Raw genomic sequence first — 23,642 nt, forward strand, 5'->3', positions numbered from 1 at the left:
GCCCGGAGACGAGCGGCGCGCGGGAGGCCTCAGGGGGCGCGCGGGGCGGGGCGGGGCGGGGCGGGGGGGGCGGTGCCGCTTCCCTCAGGGCGGCCGCGCCGGGTCCCGCTGCCCTTAGGGAGGAGGGGCCGTGAGGGTAAAAGCCGCCCTGTTCCCAGCAGCCGCCCCCTGAGCCCCGCTTGGCAGCGCACACGGGCTCTCTGCGCCTCAGGGAGCCCGCCCTGGGGCTCCTGGCCGCAGCCCTTGGTGTCCAGGGCGCCTCTGAGAGCCGTTAAACGCCCGGAGGGGCTGAGGGGACCCCGCGTGCCAGGAGCAGGAAGGAAGCCTGCAGTGTGCAAGGAGCTGGGCTGACGGCTGCTGGGCCGGAGGAGCAATAGGGATAACGTGTGCCAGCTGGGTCCCAGGCCAAAGCAGGGGGTTGTGAGGAATCACAGAATTTCTAGGTTGGAAGAGACCTCAAGATCATCGAGTCCAACCTCTGACCTAACACTAACAGTCCCCACTAAACCATATCCCTAAGCTCTACATCTAAACGTCTTTTAAAGACCTCCAGGGATGGTGACTCCACCACCTCCCTGGGCAGCCCGTTCCAGTGCCTAACAACCCTTTCGGTAAAGAAGTTCTTCCTAACATCTAACCTAAAGGGGCCCTCTGAGAAAAATTTGCCTCCAGCCTGAGCTACTTGCAGGTGGTAGCGGTGTGTCAGTCAGGGAGTGCGTTGACGCTTCTGTCAAGGGCTTGAGGTCGGTCCCAGATCACCTCAGGTACCACAGTCCCACCTGTTCCCATCTGAAGGACCGGCTTTCCCCGTACGTCTGCCAAGGGCCTGAATTCATCCTGCCTTTAGCCCACAAATCACCCAGGATTCCCAGCCCACCGGCTGTCCCAAGTGGCAGAAGAGCTGTGGTAAGAAACCTGTAAGTTAAGTAGGTGGTTTAGGCTGAGCTCCGTAGCTGTGAGCCTGTCTGCAAGCCAAACTCCTCCAACTGCTGAGCAGCCTGTGGCAGCAGAGAGTTTAACTTCATTTTAGGGTGAATGTGTGGAAAATCATGTGTATTGCTAAAAAAAAATGGGCAAATGTGGCAGGGAAAAATGTTGGCAGGGAAACAATTTCTTTCATCATCTCTCAGCTCATCCAGCCGGCCCATCATGACCTGCATGACCAAGTTCTCTCATCCTTGGATGAGAAATCCCACCTTTTCCAAAGCAAACACAGACAGGCTCAGCTCGTTGGACTATGCCCCGAGCAGACTGACAAAATCTTGGTAAGTAACACTTCCCGAAACTTCTCAGGCCTGTGCCAGTTATCACATACACTCCTGCTCTCCTCCCTGGGCTAGCAGGAAGCTCTGAGCAAACATAATCTCGACAAGAGCTAGACCTCCCAGGACGCTTGTTCTCCCACCAGTGAACCTATGCTCTCTTTTTGATTGCTCCCTTGCAGCCCAACAGCTGCTGCATGTTATGGGGATGGGACAAGCCCTGAGCAGCTCATGGGCAAGCTCGTGCAGGGTTTGCACGTCCCATTCCACAGAGTCATCACTCTGATAGATTGTCTGGAGATAGGAAGTTCTCATCTCTAATTAGTCGGCTGTAGAGGATATATAGTCATTGGCCCCGTGGTCAGTTGCACCCCATGTCTTCTGTTTAAAACCTTAGCTACAGTAATATTCAGGAAACAAGGCATTTCATGCATCAGTTACTTTCTGCAAAAGCTTAATGCACCAATCATCAAAAGAAAGTTAGTCGTCTTCTCTAATGGATGTGATGGTTTTACCCAGCTGGGCAGCTGAGTTCCACAACAGCTGTTCTCTCACTTCCCCTCCTTGAAAGAAAAGGGGGAGAAAATATGACAGAAAGGGCTCAAGGGTTGAGATAATGACAGAGACATCAATATTCTAAGTTAAGGTCTATGTACATTTTCACTGTGGTCAAGAACTATCTTCAATATTCCAGCAAGACATCAAGCAGTTCACTCAAAATAGAGGAATTTTAATTTAAACTATCTTTTGCTTAAAAACTTGGGAAAATAAACCACAATCTGTTTGTTAACAAACATTCAGTTCTTATATAAGATACATACCTCCAGCATTTAATATTTTATGGTCTTATGCAATTACAGACAAATAGGAAAATAACTCTTCTGAGAGATTTTCCTTTTCTTTCTGCAGATAATTGATGGTCAGCTGCACAGAATTACCTGTATTTGGATCATCTAAGTGCAATGGAACTCTTTAACTGCATATCAAGACCATTAAAAACATATGAATATTTAATCTCATTACTCTGTCCCAGTGGTGTGTTCTCATCTGGTAACAGAGAAATTTGACTTCCCTTGCCATCTACATTAACCTCCTCTGACGTGAAATATCAAAACAAAACAAAACAAAACAAAACAAAACAAATTTTAAAAATATTTTCCGTCTCTTGGATGATGGCATCCAACCTGACAGGCTTAATTTATGGTCAAGATTCTATATTGATTCACAATATTTAGTTTACTTATTTCTTTATAGTAGATGCGTTTATGAACTGAAGAGAATCCATACATTCTAGTACTGAACTGCTTTGAAAAAAAAACAAAAAGCAGTCATTAAGGAGGAAATAATGTTGGAAAAGAAGATTTGTTTCAGATTTCCAAAGGGTTATCATAATAAAATAATATTTAGTTTAATAATATATATAAACCATGATCATGGTTAAATTACCAGTAGGACATTAAGTGACATCAAAGTATGTCCTATATTAATAGGATACAGTTTTGCTGTAGAGGATTTTAAGTTAAATCAGATAAATTATCTTCATTGTTCATGCTTTTAAACCAAAGGAATTAGAAGTAGTTTTAACTGCAGTTACAACACAAATCAGCCCGATGCAAATAACACACGTATAGATTTTTATCCTATTATCTTTTGTTCTACTGAGTCATGCAATAGGAAATGGTACAAAGATCCACTCATGGCATCACAGTGACAGGTAAATGGAAGACTACATGCAAGAGGGAATTAACAGAAAATATATATATTGTGAGTCATTGCTCTGACTAAGATAAGTAAATACCTATTGATAGCCTTGTAGTCTCAATTTCTCTACTACAGTGACAATGACTCACCAACAAGACTAATGTCAGAGAGAGTTAAGAGCCCAAGACTTCGCACTCTTCCTGGCTACACAGTTAAGTGCGAATACATACCAGCTCCTGGCACTTGGTACTAGATTTCAAACACCATGATGCAACACTGGTACAAAGATGAAAGCTTAAATTTTGGAAGAAAGAATTTCAGCCTGGTAAAATTGACCCTAGATTGACTATTGTCTGAGTTGCATTTTACCTAGACTGTTATTAACCCCTCTCAGGTTTTCCCAGTCCCTAACTGGTCCTTTTTCATTCTCATTTCTCCTAAGTCGCTACTTGTGCTTTCTTCAACTTACCTTTCTTTCCCTTAAAAGCAACACGTCTTCTGTTTGGATGCTTGTTGCTTTGTGCATTGCACGGTGCCACGGCACTGCCTCCAGCTGCCTGAAACCCAGCAGTCCCGTCTGTCCAGGCTGAGGGGCAGCAAGGCATGAGCAGCACCCTGGGACAGTCCCCAGCTCCAGGCTGGGCCCCAGTAGAAAACAAAGACGATTGCATTGCTTGGGTAGTTTCTGCCCTTTTGCTAACAGGGGCCCAGCAGAGGCACTGAACTTGTGCTGACTGCAGATGGAAGAGACCAAGATAAGGGCTTTTAGCGGTACTTCAAGGAATGAAGGCAATTTTCCCAAACGTAGCAATCCAAGCACCTCAGGGCCTAGATACCAGACCAAGACTAAAGCTAGGATGAAGATGCACAAAATCACTTCAGGATTCCCCAAATACAACAAGCGTGTGAAGCATTTGCATGCCTCATACACATTAACAGTATGGGGCCACCCATCTGGGCACCTTTTGCTGCACGGGAAGAACTTTTCCTGACTTGCATTGTCACTGCTGGGCCAACCTTCAGTGAAATGGCCGACTGCAAATGGCCACAGCTATTACAAGAAAAAATATAGCTCCACCCCCTGCGTTTTCCTCCCTCTCAACCCATTTTGGGTTCTTATTCCCAAGGACCAGATGTGAACCAGAAATTCCCCACTCAAGTATCTCCTTTTCAGGGCCGCCTGCATACCAAATTTAACACCAGCAGCAAGCACCTCTCCACACACTGCTCCCTAAGTGTGGGCCCATGTTCCCGAGACACTAACACCTGCTCCAGGCCAGCTCCTTCTGTCACCCCCCATGGAGATCCCCATCCCCTGGGAAAGCTGCTGAAATCTCCAGCTCTCACTGGGGGAGGCTATGAGAAGGGGAAGATGTACAGTAAGAAACATTTTTCCTAATTTCTGTGACTAGTATAACAGTTTACAAGCAATTTTAGAAATCTCTCTAGATTGATGAGCAAACCTGCATAGTAAGAAGAGCAACTATGGTGGAGGTGGGAAGTCATACTCATCTTGTGCATATGCATTTGAATGAAGCAGTAAACACTTGTCTGAATCACCATCACTCAGATGTCATTTTTCTCTCTCTATTTTCAGCTTGAGGGGGAGGAGAGCTGCCAGAACAGAAACCGGAGGTGCTGAGCTCCAGTCAACTGCTGTCACTGTTCCCAGCTTAATTCACCGCCAGTGATCCCATGGTTAACACAGTCTTTGTGGATATTTTTGCTAGCAGCTCAACCCTTCATAATGTCACAGAAGTAAGATCTTTCCAGAGATTACGTATTTGGACCTCTCTTCTTCAGACATCTTAAGATTATCATTCTCCATATGTGTTTGAAGTAGTACATATTGGATGCTCTTTGCTAGTGCCTGAAACATTGCTAAGACTACAGGAAGCTACTGCTCTGACTGGGTGGGTAACTGAGCAGCATTTATGCATTCCTGTCTTTACTTCTCTCCCTGCGTAAATTTTTCTTTCCACGAGTAATCCTAGTCAGAGTAGATTTTAGTTATTCCATTTGCTCAAGAACCTCTGAATGGGGGCCTCTTGGACACAGGAGCTTTGTCTCCCCTCTATCCACACGTACATAGGAGGAGAGATTGTCTGGATGTTCAAAGCTGTGTGTAACAGAAACAAGTAGCAGTTTGTTCTGGTCAGAAATAATCATTGCTTATGCAAAGTGTTTTGAACAGTGCATTTCAGAATGCATTCCACTTCTTGTCTCACGGCAAGGAGGAACTGGGCTTTACTCTCTGGAGTCTGATTATCACTGCCCTTGGAACACAGCTCTCCTGTTGCAGTACTGATACGGAGCAGGTGCTTTGAAGACTCAGGGATACTTTTGTTGGAGAAAGCAGATGAGTGAGTCCTAATCAGTTAGTTTACAATTATATACATTTATAGATCTGTGTGTATCCATCCATACTGAAAAACAAAAACAAAAACAAACCAAGGGTATTTGAGAAGAGGGAGCCCAATAGCTCCGTAAAGTAAGCGTGCTGAGAAGCCCAAAGTTGTAGAGATGAGTAGGTCACCTCCCCAAAGAAGCCTGCAGTGACCACTTCCCTTCTTTCAGTGCTCAGACTCATTTCCACCCTTGGACTAGCTTTTCCAGTACAGTTTTAAAGTTGGGGTTGAAAAAAAAAATGCACATAAAATAGAATTCATTCCAGATCAATAGCATACTGCAAATTAAAAACATTTGAAAGAGCAGCTTGAAGTCCACTGAAAATATGACTCTAATGGACATCATCTGATCAGCTGGTATGGGCAGGCAAAGTTTCAAATGATACATAATTTACAATAGTCCATAAAAAAGCAGCAGTTTATTAAAGGAAGATGACAATGGAGGAAAGATGAACCACGGGGGCAAAAATAGAACCTTTTAATAATTGCAGAGATGAGGCATTACCAGATTTAGAAAACAGGTAGGCAGGCCGAGGGAGAATAGACGACAAAGCAATTGGTGAATAGATATGTAAATGTTCCAAGGCAACCATCTTGAGTATTGACATCACCAGTAGGATATCTCCTGCATATTCAAAGCACGTAGCAGAAATGTTATGACCTATCAAGAACTATAACCACTGGGTTATAAAATTCTGCATTATATCAAGGTAGTCTTGTATTTTGAGTATTTAAACACTGAATAATTGCAGTCTTTTCAGCACTATACATTTTCTAAGCAAACTTCTCATGTGCTCTGTTCACTTTTGACTGAACTGACTTTTGACTGAACTGAATCAGCTTTGCTTAGTTTATATTTTACCTTTTTTTTAGCTAACAGATTTGCAATTGTATTAGTCAATGTCAATTAGGTAGCAGGAGGTGCTGGTTTGTTATGTTAGCAATGGCAGAGGTACTGTGAAGTATTGCTTAAAATGCTGTTTGTTAGAGCTAGCACTATGAAGAAAGCGAGGACAGCACAGATAGTTCTACATACTTTCAGATGCTGTGAAGACCAAACTATGCTATGAACATGCCTCCAATTCACATAGAGCACGCTGTGCAGACACTGTCTGTTGAAAACTTACCCCATTTTGGTCACTTGGGCTATTAAAAAAAAAATCTTAAAAGAAAACAACCCTGTTCATCATTTCTACTGTCAAGCAGAAAGGATGTTCACATGAGAAGTTGCTGCACTTTATAAATAAAGACAAGGACACACAGACAGTGTAATCACCAATACCACGTGGGAGTTGCAGGCAGGCCCCTCTATTACAATTACCTTGCCAAATTTCCCCTGCAGCCAGGGGTTATGTGCAGAACACAGGCATGAATCCAAGCTGTGCAGACAGCACCCTGCACCTATTCAGGTTAAGTGCTGAGTGTTGTGTGTAGCACTAACTCCTCGTTGTGCAGCAGTCTTCACGTCAGGATCGCGACAGGTAACTATTGGAAATACCACGCAGGTCAACAGCATATACACCACTAGAACGGTAAGTTTCCTTGCACTTCCGTGTAAGCATTGTTTAGAAACGTCTTAAGCATCATCAGGTCACTGCTGATTTCTTAAGTCTGAAATTGGTTTTCAGTTATTACACAATTTCTAAGTCTCACTATGAATTCATCATGTGCTTCATCTCTTTATCCAAGCTTAACTCACTCATTTTTAACGGGGGGGAAGAGGGCAGCCAAGATCCAAGTATTGATTATTTCTGTCTTATCCATCACATGAAGCTTAAATAATTAAAAGCTTGCTGGCAACTGAATTGATGATCATCAAATATTGTGCTTAAGCTTCGTCTGACTGAGAGCAGCCGTGCTTCAATGCCAGATTCAGTTAGATTTCCTCAGCTCTCCAATCTGATACACAAACTGATGGAGCTAGGTTGAAAGGAAGGTCACCTAGTCCCAGACCCTGCTCCAATCTACTACTGTGTCAAGGTTGGGCATCCAGTTACTGGGTCTGGGAGAGCAGCATTTGTGGAGGTGGTTTTATTCTGCAACCACCTCGTAACGCAGGGCTTCTTTTTCTGGAGAAGGTGATGTTACCGAGTCCCAGAGTCACTGTATAGACTACATGAACCACTGGCTAATGCAGCAGTCCTTATCATCCTAGAGGGCAAATTCTGTTTACTAGAATACCGGCTGCATTCACAGATGCAGATTGGGATTTCTGGAGATGTGAAAATACTTCCAAGCAGTGGTTTTTGGTGGTGGTGGTGGTTTTTATTTTTTTATACAATTTACTCTGGATGTGTTGGTTAAACACCAACATCTAGTCATTTCTATTCCATTTCCATGCACAGCTTTGTTTGCTCTTATGATTAAAACTTCAGATGATCTACCAAATGTTTAAAAAAAAAAAAAAAAAGGCTTTTGTATCTCCTACACTATTTTCCACTCCATTCCTTGGCAAATTTTAGTTTGCACTTTTTCTTATGACTGTGGAATATGTGGTTAAAGTGTCAGCATATTGTTTGTAATAGTGGAAAATGTTTTTTTGGGGAATGTTAATTTAGAACCCAATGAGATGTATTAATAGTATCCCCTCTGGTGTTATAGTAAAATTCATCTTTCTGACGCTTCTTCATTCATGCTGCTTCATTTACATCTCCCTGACGATTCTCTGTTGTGGACTGAACTAAGTTACTTTTGCCACCATCAAATCTGCCACCTGCCAACTCGTGTGACTACTTCCATAGTCCAGGATGGAGTCTGTGCCATCTTTTGGGCATCAAAACCTGAGTATTTATCCTCATGTTCATTTTCTCATCGCCAGCTTTTACTCCACGGCAGTACTTCTCTGTTGTATTTACGTAGGCTATGCTGGCAGCATTGCTTGCTTTTATAACACAAGTAAAGGACTCCATACATCAGCATATTTTTCCACTACGGCGAGTCATGATGGATCATAACGGTGTCTTGTAAGACTGCTTTACCAGTATAGAAAAGTGAAACCAGCCAAGCACTGCCACAGCGGATGACTCTAGCAGCACCGCTATGTTGTAGGACAGCAGCAAAATCCACCACCCAGACACAAATCTAATACTTGGACCTGAATCCACACTGAGATTCCTGTAGCACTGAGAAGCTGCACAAGGCAACTGGCACAACTATCACCACCATGTTCTGAAGTACGGCCTCAGACAACAATATTTTCACGTCTGGTGGTATATTTGACCTGTCCGTTTCAACCTCTTTTTTCCCTCCAAATTCAATAGTATTGTCACACAAGAAATTTCCACATTAAGAAGGGATAACTGCAGAATTGGCACATAAATTCTGCAAATTCTCTCAACAGATTACTCTGACAGCACAAACTACTCAAGGTTTCCAAGGCAGGAAGATTCACCTTCATGCACAGCTTGCAGTGTAAGCCTGGGCTCAGCACCTGCAGCCAGTCAGTACAACCACACAGCTGTGATGTCTTCACACAAACTAGGATGCTCTGTATCTTAGGCCCGCCTTAACATACACATGAAGAAAAAAAATCCAGAAATCATTTTAATATAAAATGTTTTTATTGTTTTTGAAAACATTTAAAAAACAATTTTTGAGCACTTTCAATAAAAAAAATAACTGAAATGCTACTGCAATATTCAACTACTGTAGTTTCAGCAGTACAACAGACAACAAAACACTGGGGAAGAGGGGGAAAACTGGATTTCCTGCATTAAATGAAAACATGGAACAGGGATTTTTCTTCCTTTATGGTGCAGTAAATAAAGCACAGTATAGTACAAGACTATTATATGAACGTCAGATGCACTGCACAAGAAATGCTTTCCTTCTTTTCAGTTCAGAAGTCAGTGCTTATTGCAATTATTTGCAAATTATTTACTTCATGAATTCTTATCATGATAAAATGATGCAAAAATGTTTCTCAACACCCGAACAATAAAAAATAATCCAAGAAAAGAACATATTCAACAATAACTAAGCTGAATTAGTTAACATAAAAAAGTAAATAACTTGTGAATAACTATGCTCACATGGTTAACACTGGTTAACCAGTTTCAATACAGCAAAATAAAAAAAATAAAAGTGGTTACAGGAATATATCTAGTACTGTACAAGATTAAGTCATTAACACTCATGCACATTTTGTGATCATGTATTAACATGGTGAAGCAAACTAAACTTAATTTTTCCTGCTGTAATATTCTCATGTAAGAGAATAAGAAATAGACATCTCATTGAGATCAATGCACATTGCTACATAAGACAATTTCACCTGTCACTTTTAATGACATTTTGCCTTTTAATAATGAAACACATTAGAAAGTTTTTTTTTTGTTTTATTTTTTAAATTTTTTTGAGTGTGTTTTTTTTTTTTGTTTTGTGTTTTTTGTTATTTTATTATTATTATTTTTAATCTGTGGGCTGTATTTGTTGCATTTATCCTAAGGAATGTGCCTGCCACAGGTTCAACAGAATTTTAGTGCAATATATGAACCCAGAAAGTTTGCTGGACTAACCAACCAAATTTAAAGTGTTTGCTGCAATACAGTACACAGGGTACAAATTCACTAGTTCATATACTTTAGCAAAAATTGCTAGCAAAATAATTCATTTCTAATGTTATTAGGAAGCCAATTATGTAAACAAGGGGTCAGAACTGTCTCAAATTCTTAGTTTTGGAGTATCTGACACAGGCTTCCGTTTGTTAAAAATCAGAGAATTTTCCTTTGGGTATTGCATACTTTGGTGTGCAGTAGTGCTCTGTCTCAATGTAAAGAACTAACTAGCACTAAGTATAGGGACCTAACAGAATATTAGTTGTAACACCAACATACAAACACCTATAAATTAACACACACCTATGTACAAAGCTGTGCCTATGCCTTGGGTTTCACTTGAAAGAATCCTTACTGAATTGAACGTTTCTTAAATTTAATATACATTTGCTTTAAATCCACTGATTATAGAATATACCTGCTAATTAAGTCACGTGTTAGCTTCAATATAATGTTTGTATTTAAAAATAATTTAAAAGGTACTTTTAAAAACCTTTGGTGACGGCTGCATAATTTAGAGTGCATCAGCTTTTTAAATCTACTCTTGCTTTACTGAGAAATGTTCTGAAGAACCAGAAGTTAGGCAAAAACTTGTTTACACCAAGCCCGCGTCGGTCTCAGTGCCAGCGCCGTGGAGGTGAGGCCAGCACAGCACGCAGACGCAGATGGCTGCAGCACAGACGTCCTGTCCTGCCCACCACTCTCCCCTGGCAGGTAGGGTTTATGTATTCACAGCACTTTGCACAGGGTCAGAAAAGGGAGGTGCTGGATGTGTCTCAGATCCAGTGAAGTCAACAAGCAGATGGTCAGCACCCTTCTGGCTAAAGGCCACAGGCAGGTAGAGAATTCAAGCCCTGCCTTCAGCAACTTCTGTCTAAAGGAAAAACGGTTCCAGCCTTACTGACAGACAACTAACAGAATTCTACACTGCGGTTTTTGGAGTCCCACTTCCTTAAAAAAAATTAAAAGGGTCACTTGGTCTGAAAGTAAACCGCACCATCGCACATCCACATTTTAAGGAAGGATCTGAACTCTCCAAGTCTGTTCCTAATGAAGCGTCAAAACTTCTGATGCAAGCACAGTGAAATCAGGCCGCATGTAAGGTGCTATAGCTTATCGCAACTGCTCGTCCCTGAAGAAGAGGCCACAGACTGGGTGTCAATCAGAGCAAGAGCAAAAGAAGCCATGGTACATCTGGAGTGCCAATGCAACATCACAATTTGAATCAAGCACAGCCAAAAAATAAAAAAATCCAGTCCTGAGATCAAGACATTACCAGAATCTCAAGAAGGAGGGGAAAAAAAAATCACCTAAAAGCGTGATCATCTCTTCCTCAATAAATCTAGGAGGGCTTACTGTGCCTTCCTATTCATAAATTCATGACAGCTCATTCAAAGAAGGAATGCAAGAGAGGAAAATGTTTTCAGTTCTGCGTTCAGTTTTGTACATATCAGTTCACAAGATAAATAATCGATTTTATACTGAGCCTAAGGGACAGTACTGTAGCATCCTTAGTACAGTTCTTTTGTAAAAGCTTGCCCCTGCAAGTCCTCTTTCTAACAACAGGGTCACGGACTAGTTAAAGTCTCTTTTCATCATTAGGGAAAACCATCCCATGCTGATAAAACAACAGGTCTTTTTTGTTTCGTTAAGGGAACTAGTAAGGTAGAAGTCTAAATCCCATTTTCTAGCTAAGGAGTATTAGCAAAAATTAGATTCATCTGTCCTCCCAAATCATTCAATGAAAATGGAATTCAGACTTCTAAAACAGTAAGCACTTTAAAAAGTTTTACCCAAAGAAAGATCACATCTGACTGTGTATCTGTAAAGTGCCTGGCAGTATTATGGCTCTATATGAAGTATTTTTAGATCAACCACATTTTCTAATATTTTAGTCGTATTTTGTTTAAAACAGAAAGAAAGGCTCAACCTACTGAAACATAGAGAAAATAACATCTTCCTACACCCTCCACTACGTTAAAAAAGAGCAAATTTAAAATCGAATCTTTAAAAATAGTATTTTAATGAGCTCCAACAGCTCTTTTGTTTTTAAAAAGAGGGAAAAACATCACATTACTTCTTTAGCTCTGATAAATAATCAAATAGTACCTATCATTTTAAAATAGGGTGTTACTCCTAGATTACATCTCAATGCTCAAAATCTTTTCCCATGAATTTTACGTAATATAAAAACACTGAAATGAAAACTAAAATACCAAGTATAACGTCAGGAACATTAATGGATAAAATAACTACATAGATCTGTATCTCTTAAATAAAAAGTTTAGTGCATCTTTCTTTTTTCCTTGATCATTCCTGTTAGTTTTCCTGTCTCTGCATCTTACTAGAGATGTAAATGGCACCAGTGCTACGGAAATTTTCCACAGCTCACCACCGAGCAGTACTCAAGATGGCTACGCAATGGTCAGGCACCTGCATGTCACCTGCTCCACCTCTACCCACTCCCCATCACCTACACACCTGCAGGCACCCTGCCTTTCAGACCTCACCAACAGAGGTCAGTAAGGATCATCTACCAGAAGTAACAAGCAATGCAGAGTATGGAAAGCCTGCTAACAAGCTCGACTTAACACCCACCCAAAGCCTCAACCATTGCTGTCACTGCTGGCTGGCTATTCACCACTTCTTTATTTACTACAATAATAAATGTTGAATGGGAAACACTATAAAATTCAAATTTTAATACTGGCTCTTTGATAGCCCATCACCTTCAGAGATTTGTTTAAAATTGGTAAGACTGCCTTTTCATTGCTCAAGTATGAGCAACTGTTACAGCAAACTTTTTTTTTTAAATGCCACAAAACATAGCAAGTGTTTCTGCTGCAGGAGGCACTTCCATTAAGACAAATACAATACGTCTGTCTTTCAGATACAGTGTGCTACATACATATTATAAAACAAGATTAACCCAACATTTCAACAGCAGGATGATCCTTGCTCTCCATCCACTCAAAACCTGAAGTCATTGAGTTAATGGATTCATTGCAGATTTGTTGAAACAAGGGGTCATTTTTTAATTCCTCCAGTGTAGCATCATCATCTTGTCCCTGCTGACGACCTGGATCGAACAGTAGATTTGTGTCTAAAGTGTTCAGATCGTTAATGCTGCCTGAGAGTTCGGAAGACAACCTGATGTCGCTGGAAAAGACAGATGTAACGTTCAGATCTGATGCCACCTGATTCACCAGCTGCTGGTTTGTTGGCAGACTGTCCTCCCCTAAAAGGTCTTTTACAGTGCTGCTAAAATCTAATTGCTGCTCTCCGATGTCTGATTGTGCTTGGTTATCTCCAGAAGAGAAACTGATCTGATCGGTGCTGCTGTTTTTTGTGAGGTAATTTGGTGTTTGGAATTCATAAACTGAAGTGCTGGAATTAATCATATTTTGCGGGTTGGCACTAGGAAAAGCAGTGGATGTTTCTAAAATCTGAGTGAGATTCATCCTGGCCGTGTAATTTGAGGGCATGTTGTTCATTCCCAAACCTCTCACTGCATCATCGCTATCAGAATCAAGTTTGCTTAACAACACGTTGGTTATTTTTTTAGTGTTTGTTTGTTTCTGAAGAGACGGGAAGGCTGTCTGCATCATTACAGTCAACGGGACCGACTGGCTTCTCTGCGCTATGTTATTGGCACTGGTGTCTGCATGGATATTCGTAAAGACATTGTGAACTTCCGGAGTCACCGGGCTCCCAAAAGGCGTCACGTTGGAGCGTGGTATATTTGAAACAGGGTAAACCGTGCTTCCACTGAGATTACGCTGGCGATGGACAGCGGGGCTCACGCTCCGGCATCTCAGACTGTTATTGAGAGTGGAACTGGCTCCTTTGTTGTCCAGAGGAGCGGGAACAGCAAAACCCTCTTGCTTGGTAGTGTTACTTACAGGGGCTGCCTGGTGCTGCACAGGTGAAACGGGAGTCACGCGACCAAAGTGAGTATCGTGGTGGCGTGGCTGAGACTGGTACGACTGGCCAGGAACTGCAAACGCGTGAGGTTTCCTGAAGCGATCCTCCACCAGCTCCTGGTAGCTCGTAAGGATGCCGTGGTTTGCAACTGATGAATTGGTGACGCCACCATACCCGTTATTCATCCACTCGAGTTTGGTTTTGTCCGGGTGGGTAGCCATAGGCCGCTGCATCGGCTTCACGGGGCTACTGGAAACAATGCTGGCATCGTGGTAAGCCATACTGGAGCTTATGGGAGTAAACGCAAACGGGTTTCGGCACTCCACAGGACTCGGAGGGACGCTGCTGCTGCAGTTGGAATGCGGCGTGCCTATGGGCGTGTGCCGGCTGCTTCCCAGGGCGCTGTCTACGGGAGTCGTCTGAGCCAGCCTGGAGCAAGGGCTCTCTCGTGACACGTTTTGAGATCCAGAGATCATTTCTGAGGTGGGGGTCGGAGTCGGGGTGGGAGTGGGAGTTGGGGTGGGGGTAGGAGTAGGAGTGTGGATCGGAGTGCTGTTGTTATGGATTGAGTGGTAGAAGTGTGTGCTGCTGGGATGAGATGACACAGGAGCTCCTTGAGCTGCTGTCTGGCTCTGAAGTGCCATTCCTAGACAACCCCCGTAAGGATGAGGATTATTCATTGACATCTGCTCCTCCATGAGCACCAGCTCCTCCACAATGCTGTCCTGGGTAAGGTCATCATCAAATGAGAAGAAGTTCTCATTCGACTGGGGGACTGTATGTTCAAACTCTTTCAACTCGGACTGCAGAGGTAACTGATTCGAAGACTGTGCTTGTATTTGACCCAAGGAGGAGTCCTGGAGCTGGCTCTGTAGCTGCTGGTTGTACACATCCTGCTGCATGCCCTCACAGTGCACTGGCTCCCACGCAGACTCCTGTAAGTCACTAGAGCCAGAATGTCCTGCGATAGTCATAACACTGATATCCTGCTGCTGGTCACAATTCACAGATGCAAAGTCAGAGGTTTTGGTGATATGGTGCCACGCATTCGGGTTAAAGCTGCCATCAGATTTTGAATCATTTTCTATGATAAACATGTTTCCTTCCAATTTCACTTTTATATCTGGAGATGATGCTGATGCAAGCTGCTGTCCTAGAGTAGGATCACTGGTATTTAAATTGGTGCTCAAGGAACAGTCTGTCGCTACGTTTGCTGGCGCTGTGGAAGGTACGGGTGCATCTACAGGTACCTTGCTGGGAACTTGAGCAAGTGTTGCAGTATTGTCACCGCTAGCTAACGATACAACCTTTGGGGCCTTCTTAACGCTGTTTGCTTTTTGACCCTCCACAGCATTACCAGCTGAAAGCTGCCCCACCAGTGGTTTCTTTACAGGTGGTACCTGGGAATCTTGAAGTGTAGAAGGTTGTCGCTTTCTTGGACTTTTAGTGCATACTTTGTCTTTAATCGTAGACTCACCAGTAGGAGGTGAACCAATGCTGGTGCTGGCAACTGAGAGCTTTAGAGTGCTTTGATTATTGCCTGCTGAAGAAACCGGTGTCATCTCATTAGACTGGGTTTTATATTTGGTCCCTGCTTCTTCAGCTCCCTGATCGCAGCCCTTAACTGTTTTTGCCTCCACAACACCATCAGCTGAAACCTTCAAGGTTGTGACCTCAAAATTTATTTGTTGAGCAGGAGGCAGGCCAGGGGCTGCCTTTATAGATTTAGATACCTCAGAGCTCTCTTGGCCCTGTACTGGGTTCTCATCCAGCAGTGCTTCTGGTTCCATTTTGATCTCAACTGCAGATGCAGCTACAACAGTGCTAGGTTTGGATCCTGGGGACTGAAGTGAGACAAGAGATCCATTTTTCATCTGTGGAGCAGCTCTCCCCTCTTCCACTGCTCCCGCAGTGCTATTAACTGAAGGTGTCTGTTTGACAGGCACACTACCGCTGCTTGGGGCGAGAGATATTGCTGTCATTTTTACCACATTTAAGGAATTCACATGTGGAGCTGGCACAACAGTCTTGATTGGGCTACTGGTAAAAAGCACCGTTGTGGGAGAGCGGATGGTGAGAGCACTGGTATTTGCTGGCTTCGGTAAGATCTGCGGGTAGCGATGTCGGGCAGAGCGGTCACCAACTGGGCTGGCAGGAACATTCTGGGGAGTCTTTGGTGACTGCTTGACTGATTGCATGTGCTGAGTGACCACCTGAACGTTGAGCGGCAGGACCTTGCTGTCTGACGATCCCATAGGACTTGGAGATGTCACCAACTGCCTGGTCCTTGGCACCTGTTCAAAGAGGAAGAGACACGGTGTGGTGATGAAGCAAGAAAGTCCTCCAAGCCCACAGACTACTTCATCCCCATGCATTTCAAAAGGCGAAGGACAACGCAGCTCAACACAACAAAGCTAGTGTCTTCAAAACAAAGCAAGCTCTTCAACTGCATACCAGGCAACTGGTATCTGTCTGCCTAGGATTGGTGGGCAGACACATGGCCTCAGTTTTTAAGGAACAAGGAACTGGCCTAAACATTAGGCTTACGAAAGGATTATTATCATACAGTCCTTCACCAAATAGAACAAAAGACAGAAATACAAAAGAGAAAGAGGAGAAGATGCATTCAAAACTGCTCGTTTTCAAGATTTCAAAAGCAAATCAAATCTAAGCTGAGTATCAGGCAGAAAAACTCCCTTATCTATTGAAATAAACAGCACAGCTATTAAAAAAATAAAAACCTAAAAACAAATAACCTTCCTCCCAACCCCATATTTTTTTAATGTTTAAGTCTGAAAGACAAAGTAGCTCCATGTTTTCAGTTTCATGCAAAAACAAAATTGCTGGTGTCACCTAAGTATGCTGGGCCAATGCAAGTCAATTTGGATTCCAAATGAGGGGCTCAGTGAGCCACATGACCTGTGCTGGCTCTCCCATCTGGTTGAGCTTCATCCCAAGGGTCGTTATGCCCACATATAACCAACATTGCTAGCTGAAATCCCACTGTCGATGATTTCAAAGATGAACAAGACCTATGTGATATGATCAAAATGCTGCTGCCTCCTTATCTAACCTAAACTCAGTCACATCGTTACACCACTTGTGGTGTAACAGTCACTGGGACAGAACAGCATCAAGGGACCCAAATCTGAACGAAAACCAACATTCCTCCCTCCCACTGACATATCTACTTAACTACTTTCATAAAGGGGTTTCTCTAGAATTGCTGGAGAAGATTACCGGTATCGGGCTGGGGACAGCTGCCACAACAATACCAATGGGCTGAGGAGACAGAATTGCAGGGCTTCCATTAGATATACTCGTCACACCATTGGTTGCAGTGCCTTCCGTTTTCTTTGCTGGAGACTCTCCTGGCAAAGGAGACTGCAGTTTCTGTTCTTGCTGCTTCTTCTGGATCTTACGCTGCAGCTGCTGCTTGGCATCAACAGGAGATGACAGAGTTTTCACTTGTGGTTGAAAGGAATTGCTTTCAGCAGTAGGCATAAAAGCTGAGGGCTGGGGGATCCCTTTTATTCCTGAACACAGAAGAAGAAGAATGAATTATAACAACACATACACAGTCTGTTGTAGTGCCACTTCTGTATCCAACTGCAGATACATAGCAGGCATCTCCACAACCATTCAGGGAACACCTCATCTATTTGTGCATGCTCGAATCTATTCAGTGTTTCAGTTTCTTTCCATATCTGTGTCTAAACTCCTATCTGTTAGGCAAGCTGGCCAGTAGCTGATAAATTTTATGTATTGGCATCTTCTTTCTAGTAACCCCAAGCTACATATTTTGAATTACATCTAAAAACAATGCAATTAATTTAACTGACAGTAGAGGGCAGTGGATATATTGCAGAGGAATCTTTAAAATCCATCATCTACCATGTTTTTGTTGTTACCTATCTTGAAAGCAGTTTTAAAAATGAAAAATCTTTCCAGAAAGCTGTGGGTCTGTGTCACAGAGGAGCAGCACTGAACAGATACTACGTACATGTAATGTCAGAATGGACTGCAACCAGCACGTGATCATGGACAGCAGTGAAAGAAGGGCAAGAAGAGTAGTGACAAGGGAGGAAAATAAAACAAAAGAAGGAAAAAGGTGAAAAATCATAGAATTAGAATGATATATATATATTTATTTTCTGGAGACAATGCCTTTGCTAATCACAAGCAAGCAATGGTGCTTCCAAGGAGAACACTATGGAGTTGGTCTTGTCTGTGCAGCTGGTACCAATTCCTGTTACAAAATCACGTTGCATCTATGACCTTTCATTCATTAACAGTCCAAAGGATAAGCACACTCTCTCAAGGATGGCCCAATTCTCTTGAATTGCCCTTCTAAATATGCTTTACCAGTTTCATTTATATTTCCATAGGCTTCTCCGTTACTTTGAAAGAACTTGATTATAAATCACTCATCACCATTTAAGGGCAGTAATTTGGGTTTAGATCCCCAGTATAAGCTCAAAACACTGACTTCTGGGAGCCCATCCTTTGAGCAACAGCCTGCATGGACCACAAGAGCCTGAACTCTACAACACGTCTCCACGTTAAGTGTTCGATTCCTTCTTCACAGAGCAGTGAAACACGCAAATATATTGTTATTACTGGAAAATAAGTGACCTATGTGGTCTGAATACCGAAAGCAAGTAATGTTTGTCAGGAAAACAACACCACAATTTTACCTCAAAAAAAAAAAAGCTTTCTTTTTTTCCCTACCAGTTAGTACACAGAGACACTATAGTTCCTCATGATAAAGAGGAATGGGAATGAATATCTTATTTACCATGCCAGACCATAGAACCTCTCCTGAAATGAGTACCCGAGCTCCACAGGCATGCATTGGAAATAACCACCTTTTCCCTTGAAACACCACCTTCTCCTCAAGGAAGTAAGGGGATCCAGAAGGGGATCACCCCCGTCTTCAGCCTTGACCACCAGTTTCTATTTGAAATGCGTGAATTCGAAATCCATTTCTCTGAGATGTAGTGAAATACAAAGTAACTCTCCTCTTTACCTTGATCCTTAACACTGATCTGACATCAAGTGCTGGAATCCCAGTTACACAAACTGCCTCTGGAGGGGGCTCTCCAGTCCCTCTCAGTGCCCCTCAAACCATTATCTCTAGTATAATCTATAAAAACAACAGCTGACACACTTTTACTACCTGACACAGATCAAACATCTCAGGAAAATTTGCATCTGACATACCAGAAATGCCTGTAAGAAAATCTGCTTGGGAGAGAAAATTAAGACGGACAATTGTTTCCAAATGAGGACAAGTCATCAAACAAACACAGCTACACCAGCAGCGTGCCTACAAACCCCCACTGTCAGGGCACCCAAATCCTGATCTAGCATAGTACAGCTCAGTACAATTACTCGCATGCTTCAAGTTAACCCTGCCTTTGAGTGCTTTGTAAGACCAGGGTCCTCATCAGAGGAATTGGAGAAGACCTTGGAAAGAGTCTGGGGAGACAGGTGTCCATCCAAGTGCCACAGGCAATCACTGCAGGCCGTGTCCCAGGAATCACCAGTCAGCTCATGACAGCACCATGCACACATCCCTGCCTTCCATGCAGGGGTTTTTGACCTGAACGGCCAAGATGGACTGGAAGCCCCACATCCTGACTGCTTCCCACCATGCATGAACTCATACCTTTTATTACCTCAGAGAATGTAAGCTAGGAAACCAACTTGAACAAGACCACTCAGATTGTATCATTAGTAATTTCCTTGACAGAGAATTTCTTTCTTCAATTTCTGTTGCTGAATTGTTTACTCAACTGTAAGGACTTCTAGAGAAATTGCTGAAGTCTCTTCAGTGACCAGCCCCACACTTCACGCTGACTGTGATTACGTAGTAGCTTTAAGACCAGCTGAGGTTTCTCTTCCCCCACTTCCCTTCCCTTTACCTTTCCCTCAGGCAGCAAGCAGTTCTCAAGAAGCACGACTCTATCGTACCAGACATTTTTATACCCTGTCCTTAAGCGACCATTAGCACAAATCTAAACTGCAGCAAGAAGTTGTCAGGCAAACAAAAGGTTACCATCACAAACTAAACCTGAAGCCACTGCTTATTTTCAAATCTTCCTACCCAGACTACTTTCAAGAAAATAATTTGAAGCAATGCAGACTGAAATCAGTCTGGTTCAGCTAACATCTGTTGGAGAGGACTAAAATGCCAAGGTCTGAAGTGGGACACGTTCCTACTCAAAGCAGGGGAGACAAACCCAATCGATCCCTAAAGGTCCAGAGCTGTCCAGACACCTCACTCCTCCTGGTCACCCCAGATTAAGATTAAAAGAAATCGCATTTTAAGCCTTACTCTCAGAAAAAACACCCCCCGTTTCATCGATTCAGAATGAAGTTAACTCATTACCTGCTGGTGCCCCTGCCATTACTGTTAAAGCTGCCATTGACTTGGTGCCGATGTAGTGACTTTTTACAAGGAAACGAGCCAATTCCAAGACTGTATCAAAAGGCTGGCTTAGCACTTTCTGGGCCCATTCGCAAACAAGCCGGCAGGCCGCAGAGACAACTTCCTCATCGGCACTTTGTAGCTGCCCAGACGGCTCTGTCCCATCCAACTACAACAAACAAAGAAGGAATGGTTACTTTCGTTATTAAAGGCCACAAAGGAGTGAACACAAGAACACAGCAAACGATGATCAAAAGCACACAGCAAGCTGAATACGGATGTTCACAGTTTTTCATGAAATTGGGAGAATGAGACCACAACATCCATGCTACTAAACATTATATGCTACTGCTTGTTTCCAAAGGTACCACGTGGAATTGCTGCTTCTGGAAGAAAATCAAAGCAAGAATCCCAACATTCAGACCACCTACAGTTGATCCTCCTTGCAACCAGAGTCTTGTCACCGCAGCAGCCATTGTTCCCCAGGAACTGCTTCTTTCCCAGGGGATTCTCCTCTAATGTTGAATTATTATTATCAATATACAGTAAAGCCAAAACGGGATCAGAGTTAAATACATATATACACACACCTTGTAGGTAGCAGTACTGTGGAATTCTGCTTCACCTCTGATGTATTTTTTTTTTATACTAGTACTACAATTCTTTCTAGATTTTTATAGAAAACAAACACACAATGTTTTAGAAGCTGAGCATCATAAAGAAATTCTTAAAAACTACACAGCTCTTCAATTTGCTTGGAAAATTTAAGATAGTAAGAAAAACTTAAGACAGTAAAAGTAACATAATAAATGTTAATTTGCACAAATATGTAGAAGTATATAACATACCCCATCTCCAGTTTTATGAAAGTCAAGGTTGGGCAGTGTTGGCATATGAACAAAAGCCTTCTTCCTCAGTCCACTGTAGCAATATGTGATCAAGAATTAAGGTCTACATCATCTCTGCTTGTTAGGTGGCATGTAGGGAGGACAGGCAGTAATTCCTCCTATACCTCTCATAAACTTTATACTCAAACTCAGCAACAGCTCTCAAATTCAGTGTCATTAAACATAACCTCACAACAGCCCAGAATCCAAAGCCTAAAAGTTCACATACAGTGTTCTCTTCTCTATGATGAGCAAATCCTTGTCAAAATCACCGATTTTTCATTTTCTCTAAATGTGTATTTCTCTTCCCTAGACCACAGAGTTTACATTTTCTTACACTAACGTGGATGAAGCATAACTACAGTAAATTAAATGTAGGGTGGTTAGGTATTAAGGCAAGTGTGAAATAAAGTCATATTTTAATCATTCTGAATTAGAAACTTAGGAAACAGAACTGAAAGACAATCCTGTCAAGCTATAATTACATCATATAATTTCTTCCTTAAAATTTGTCTAGCTCCATCCAGAATGCTGCTATTAAGTTTTGGACTCCATTACTAGATAATCCAACACTGTACTTAATGAAAAATTTAATGGACATAATTTCTTCATGTACAATTATGTGTGTTTTTTTTTTGGTCCCCTCTGAAGACGACAAATAATCCTGGGCTGCCCGCTAGCATTAATTCTCTTTGCTTACCATGCTTAGAGTAAAACCTTGGCAAAAGACAGTATTACAGTGAGTCCGTATCATTACAGCTAGTTCTTTTGATTGTTTTTTAATTAGAACGTACAACCTCCTTGAGGTCTTTCACCCTTTAAAACCCATCCTCACTTTCTGCAGTAGCTCAACCCATCCACTGCATCAGAGCAACACACTGATGGAGCAAGAGCTGGCCCTGTGGGACACAAAAGGCAGTAGGTTGCTTCATGGCAGTTTCCAAAGATTCTCAAGGGAAAGTGCAATTCTCAACTTGGAAAAGACTAAATTCTTGCAGATGAAACTACTTACTTTGAAAATCAGTAACAGTTTCTGGTTTTTAATGGAATACCTCAGCTTGCTAAAGACTAGACAGAAGCAGTTACCTGTGCAATAAATACAAACCATAGCTCCATCTCAGAAAAGCCTGAGAAAAATTTACATCCTTGTAGCCTTTTGATTTGATTACTGCACTTCTTTCCCAGCAGTGCTTCTTGTCCCTAAACTGAAACAGCAGAACCACCAGTGATATAAGCTGACTCTTTTACATAGTACTTGCCCTGACATGTTCATAGGGGCTGCCTGTTAGCTGATAAACTACTCTGTCTCAACATTTAACTGTGCATACTTATGCCTGTAACAGTATCTTTACCTACACTATGACAAGGTCAATTTGCTGTATACTTCAGGCTCTGCTTTAAGTTACAGCTAAACAGGACAGTATTTTTGCATACCCTTCGGGAGAGTGAATTTCTCTACCACAGGCAAGAAGGGAAAGAAGTGGACTCCAGTTGTGGGCACAGGGAATGAGACCACAGTCAATGGAGAGAGACATCGCTTCTCATCCTAGCACTTGCTCTGAATTGTCTTTTCTGTCTCAGGAAGTATGCACCATGCAACGAAGGAAGCAGCCTGTTCCCCTCACCCCTGCAGGACAAGCCATCAATAAGTGACTTCCAAGTCTATAATCAGCTTTTTGACTGCTTCTCAGTAATCCCCTTTTCTCTTACAAACAATTGAAAAAGTGGATTGAGGAGCTGCAGTTTTATGAGAGATTTGTAGCACCTCTTAAGAAGGATCTGTGGCTTTACAACTAACTTTTAAAGTACTGGTGTGCACAAGTATATAATGAAGCAAATGTTTTGATAATTCTGAACTGCTAATAAAATACTATTGTATGTACGTGAGGCAAGTTCCTCTGCTTCAATATTCTTCTTCACACTATGTGATAAGGCTTTTTTGGTTCCTCACTGTTGTGACAACTAAGCTTCCCAGAAAGACAGTGTAACCTAAATTTACTATCTTGTTTCTTAAGTGGTATCTTGCAACTTAACACTATAGCATTTAATAATCTTTAAAGATTTTTGGGAAAGTGTCTGCATATTTTATTTAACATTACTTCTAAATTTAGCTGGTAGTTGAGCTGTAACAGCAGATGTTCTCCAGGCAATTGCAGAAGAAGTTACTGAGAAGTGTTCTAGCAAAGGATATTTTGATTTGCCTCTTGTGCCTAGACGACGGGCCTTCATATTCGGAAAGACATTTTTCATGATCTTTCCAAAGTCAGCAGCACTTAATGGGTGATAGCCAAGATTGTCACAATAGCTCCTGCAACAAAGAGAAATAAAACGTGAATGGAATCAAAGTTAATACAAAAGGCCAGCCTGCATGCTAGACTCCAAAGGTTTTCAAAAAGAAAACACTCAAACCCATCCATATTTAGAACCACATATAACATTAATGAAGCAATCCACAACGAACTGAATACATA

At 42.3% G+C, this 23,642-nt stretch overlaps 1 protein-coding gene and 1 long non-coding RNA gene across 7 annotated transcripts in view; one reads left to right on the plus strand and one right to left on the minus strand.

Moving 5' to 3' along the window:
- The first annotated feature begins 18 nt into the window (after nucleotides 1-18).
- Nucleotides 19-8,905, plus strand: LOC140003440 (uncharacterized). 2 transcript variants are annotated; one of them, XR_011812067.1, is made up of 3 exons: nucleotides 19-443; nucleotides 1,131-1,265; nucleotides 4,561-8,905. It is a non-coding gene; the product is annotated as an uncharacterized lncRNA (long non-coding RNA). The 2 variants fall into 2 exon arrangements; XR_011812066.1 differs by lacking the exon at nucleotides 4,561-8,905 and adding an exon at nucleotides 2,172-2,281 and having other exon boundaries at nucleotides 21-443.
- A 4-nt stretch (nucleotides 8,906-8,909) lies between these two features.
- Nucleotides 8,910-23,642, minus strand: part of RFX7 (regulatory factor X7) — a 79,904-nt gene continuing 65,171 nt past the window's right edge. For all 5 annotated transcript variants that reach the window (XM_072043509.1, XM_072043507.1, XM_072043508.1 and 2 more), the window contains 5 exons: nucleotides 23,359-23,479; nucleotides 21,133-21,213; nucleotides 20,246-20,453; nucleotides 17,092-17,387; nucleotides 8,910-16,145 (listed from right to left, as the gene is read on the minus strand). In XM_072043509.1, the coding sequence (XP_071899610.1) occupies nucleotides 12,852-16,145; nucleotides 17,092-17,387; nucleotides 20,246-20,453; nucleotides 21,133-21,213; nucleotides 23,359-23,479 (4,000 nt within the window). In that variant the 3' untranslated portion in view covers nucleotides 8,910-12,851. The remainder of the gene's footprint in view (nucleotides 16,146-17,091; nucleotides 17,388-20,245; nucleotides 20,454-21,132; nucleotides 21,214-23,358; nucleotides 23,480-23,642) is intronic.

The sequence above is a fragment of the Anas platyrhynchos genome, chromosome 11, assembly GCF_047663525.1.
Source record: "Anas platyrhynchos isolate ZD024472 breed Pekin duck chromosome 11, IASCAAS_PekinDuck_T2T, whole genome shotgun sequence".
NCBI lineage: Eukaryota > Metazoa > Chordata > Aves > Anseriformes > Anatidae > Anas > Anas platyrhynchos.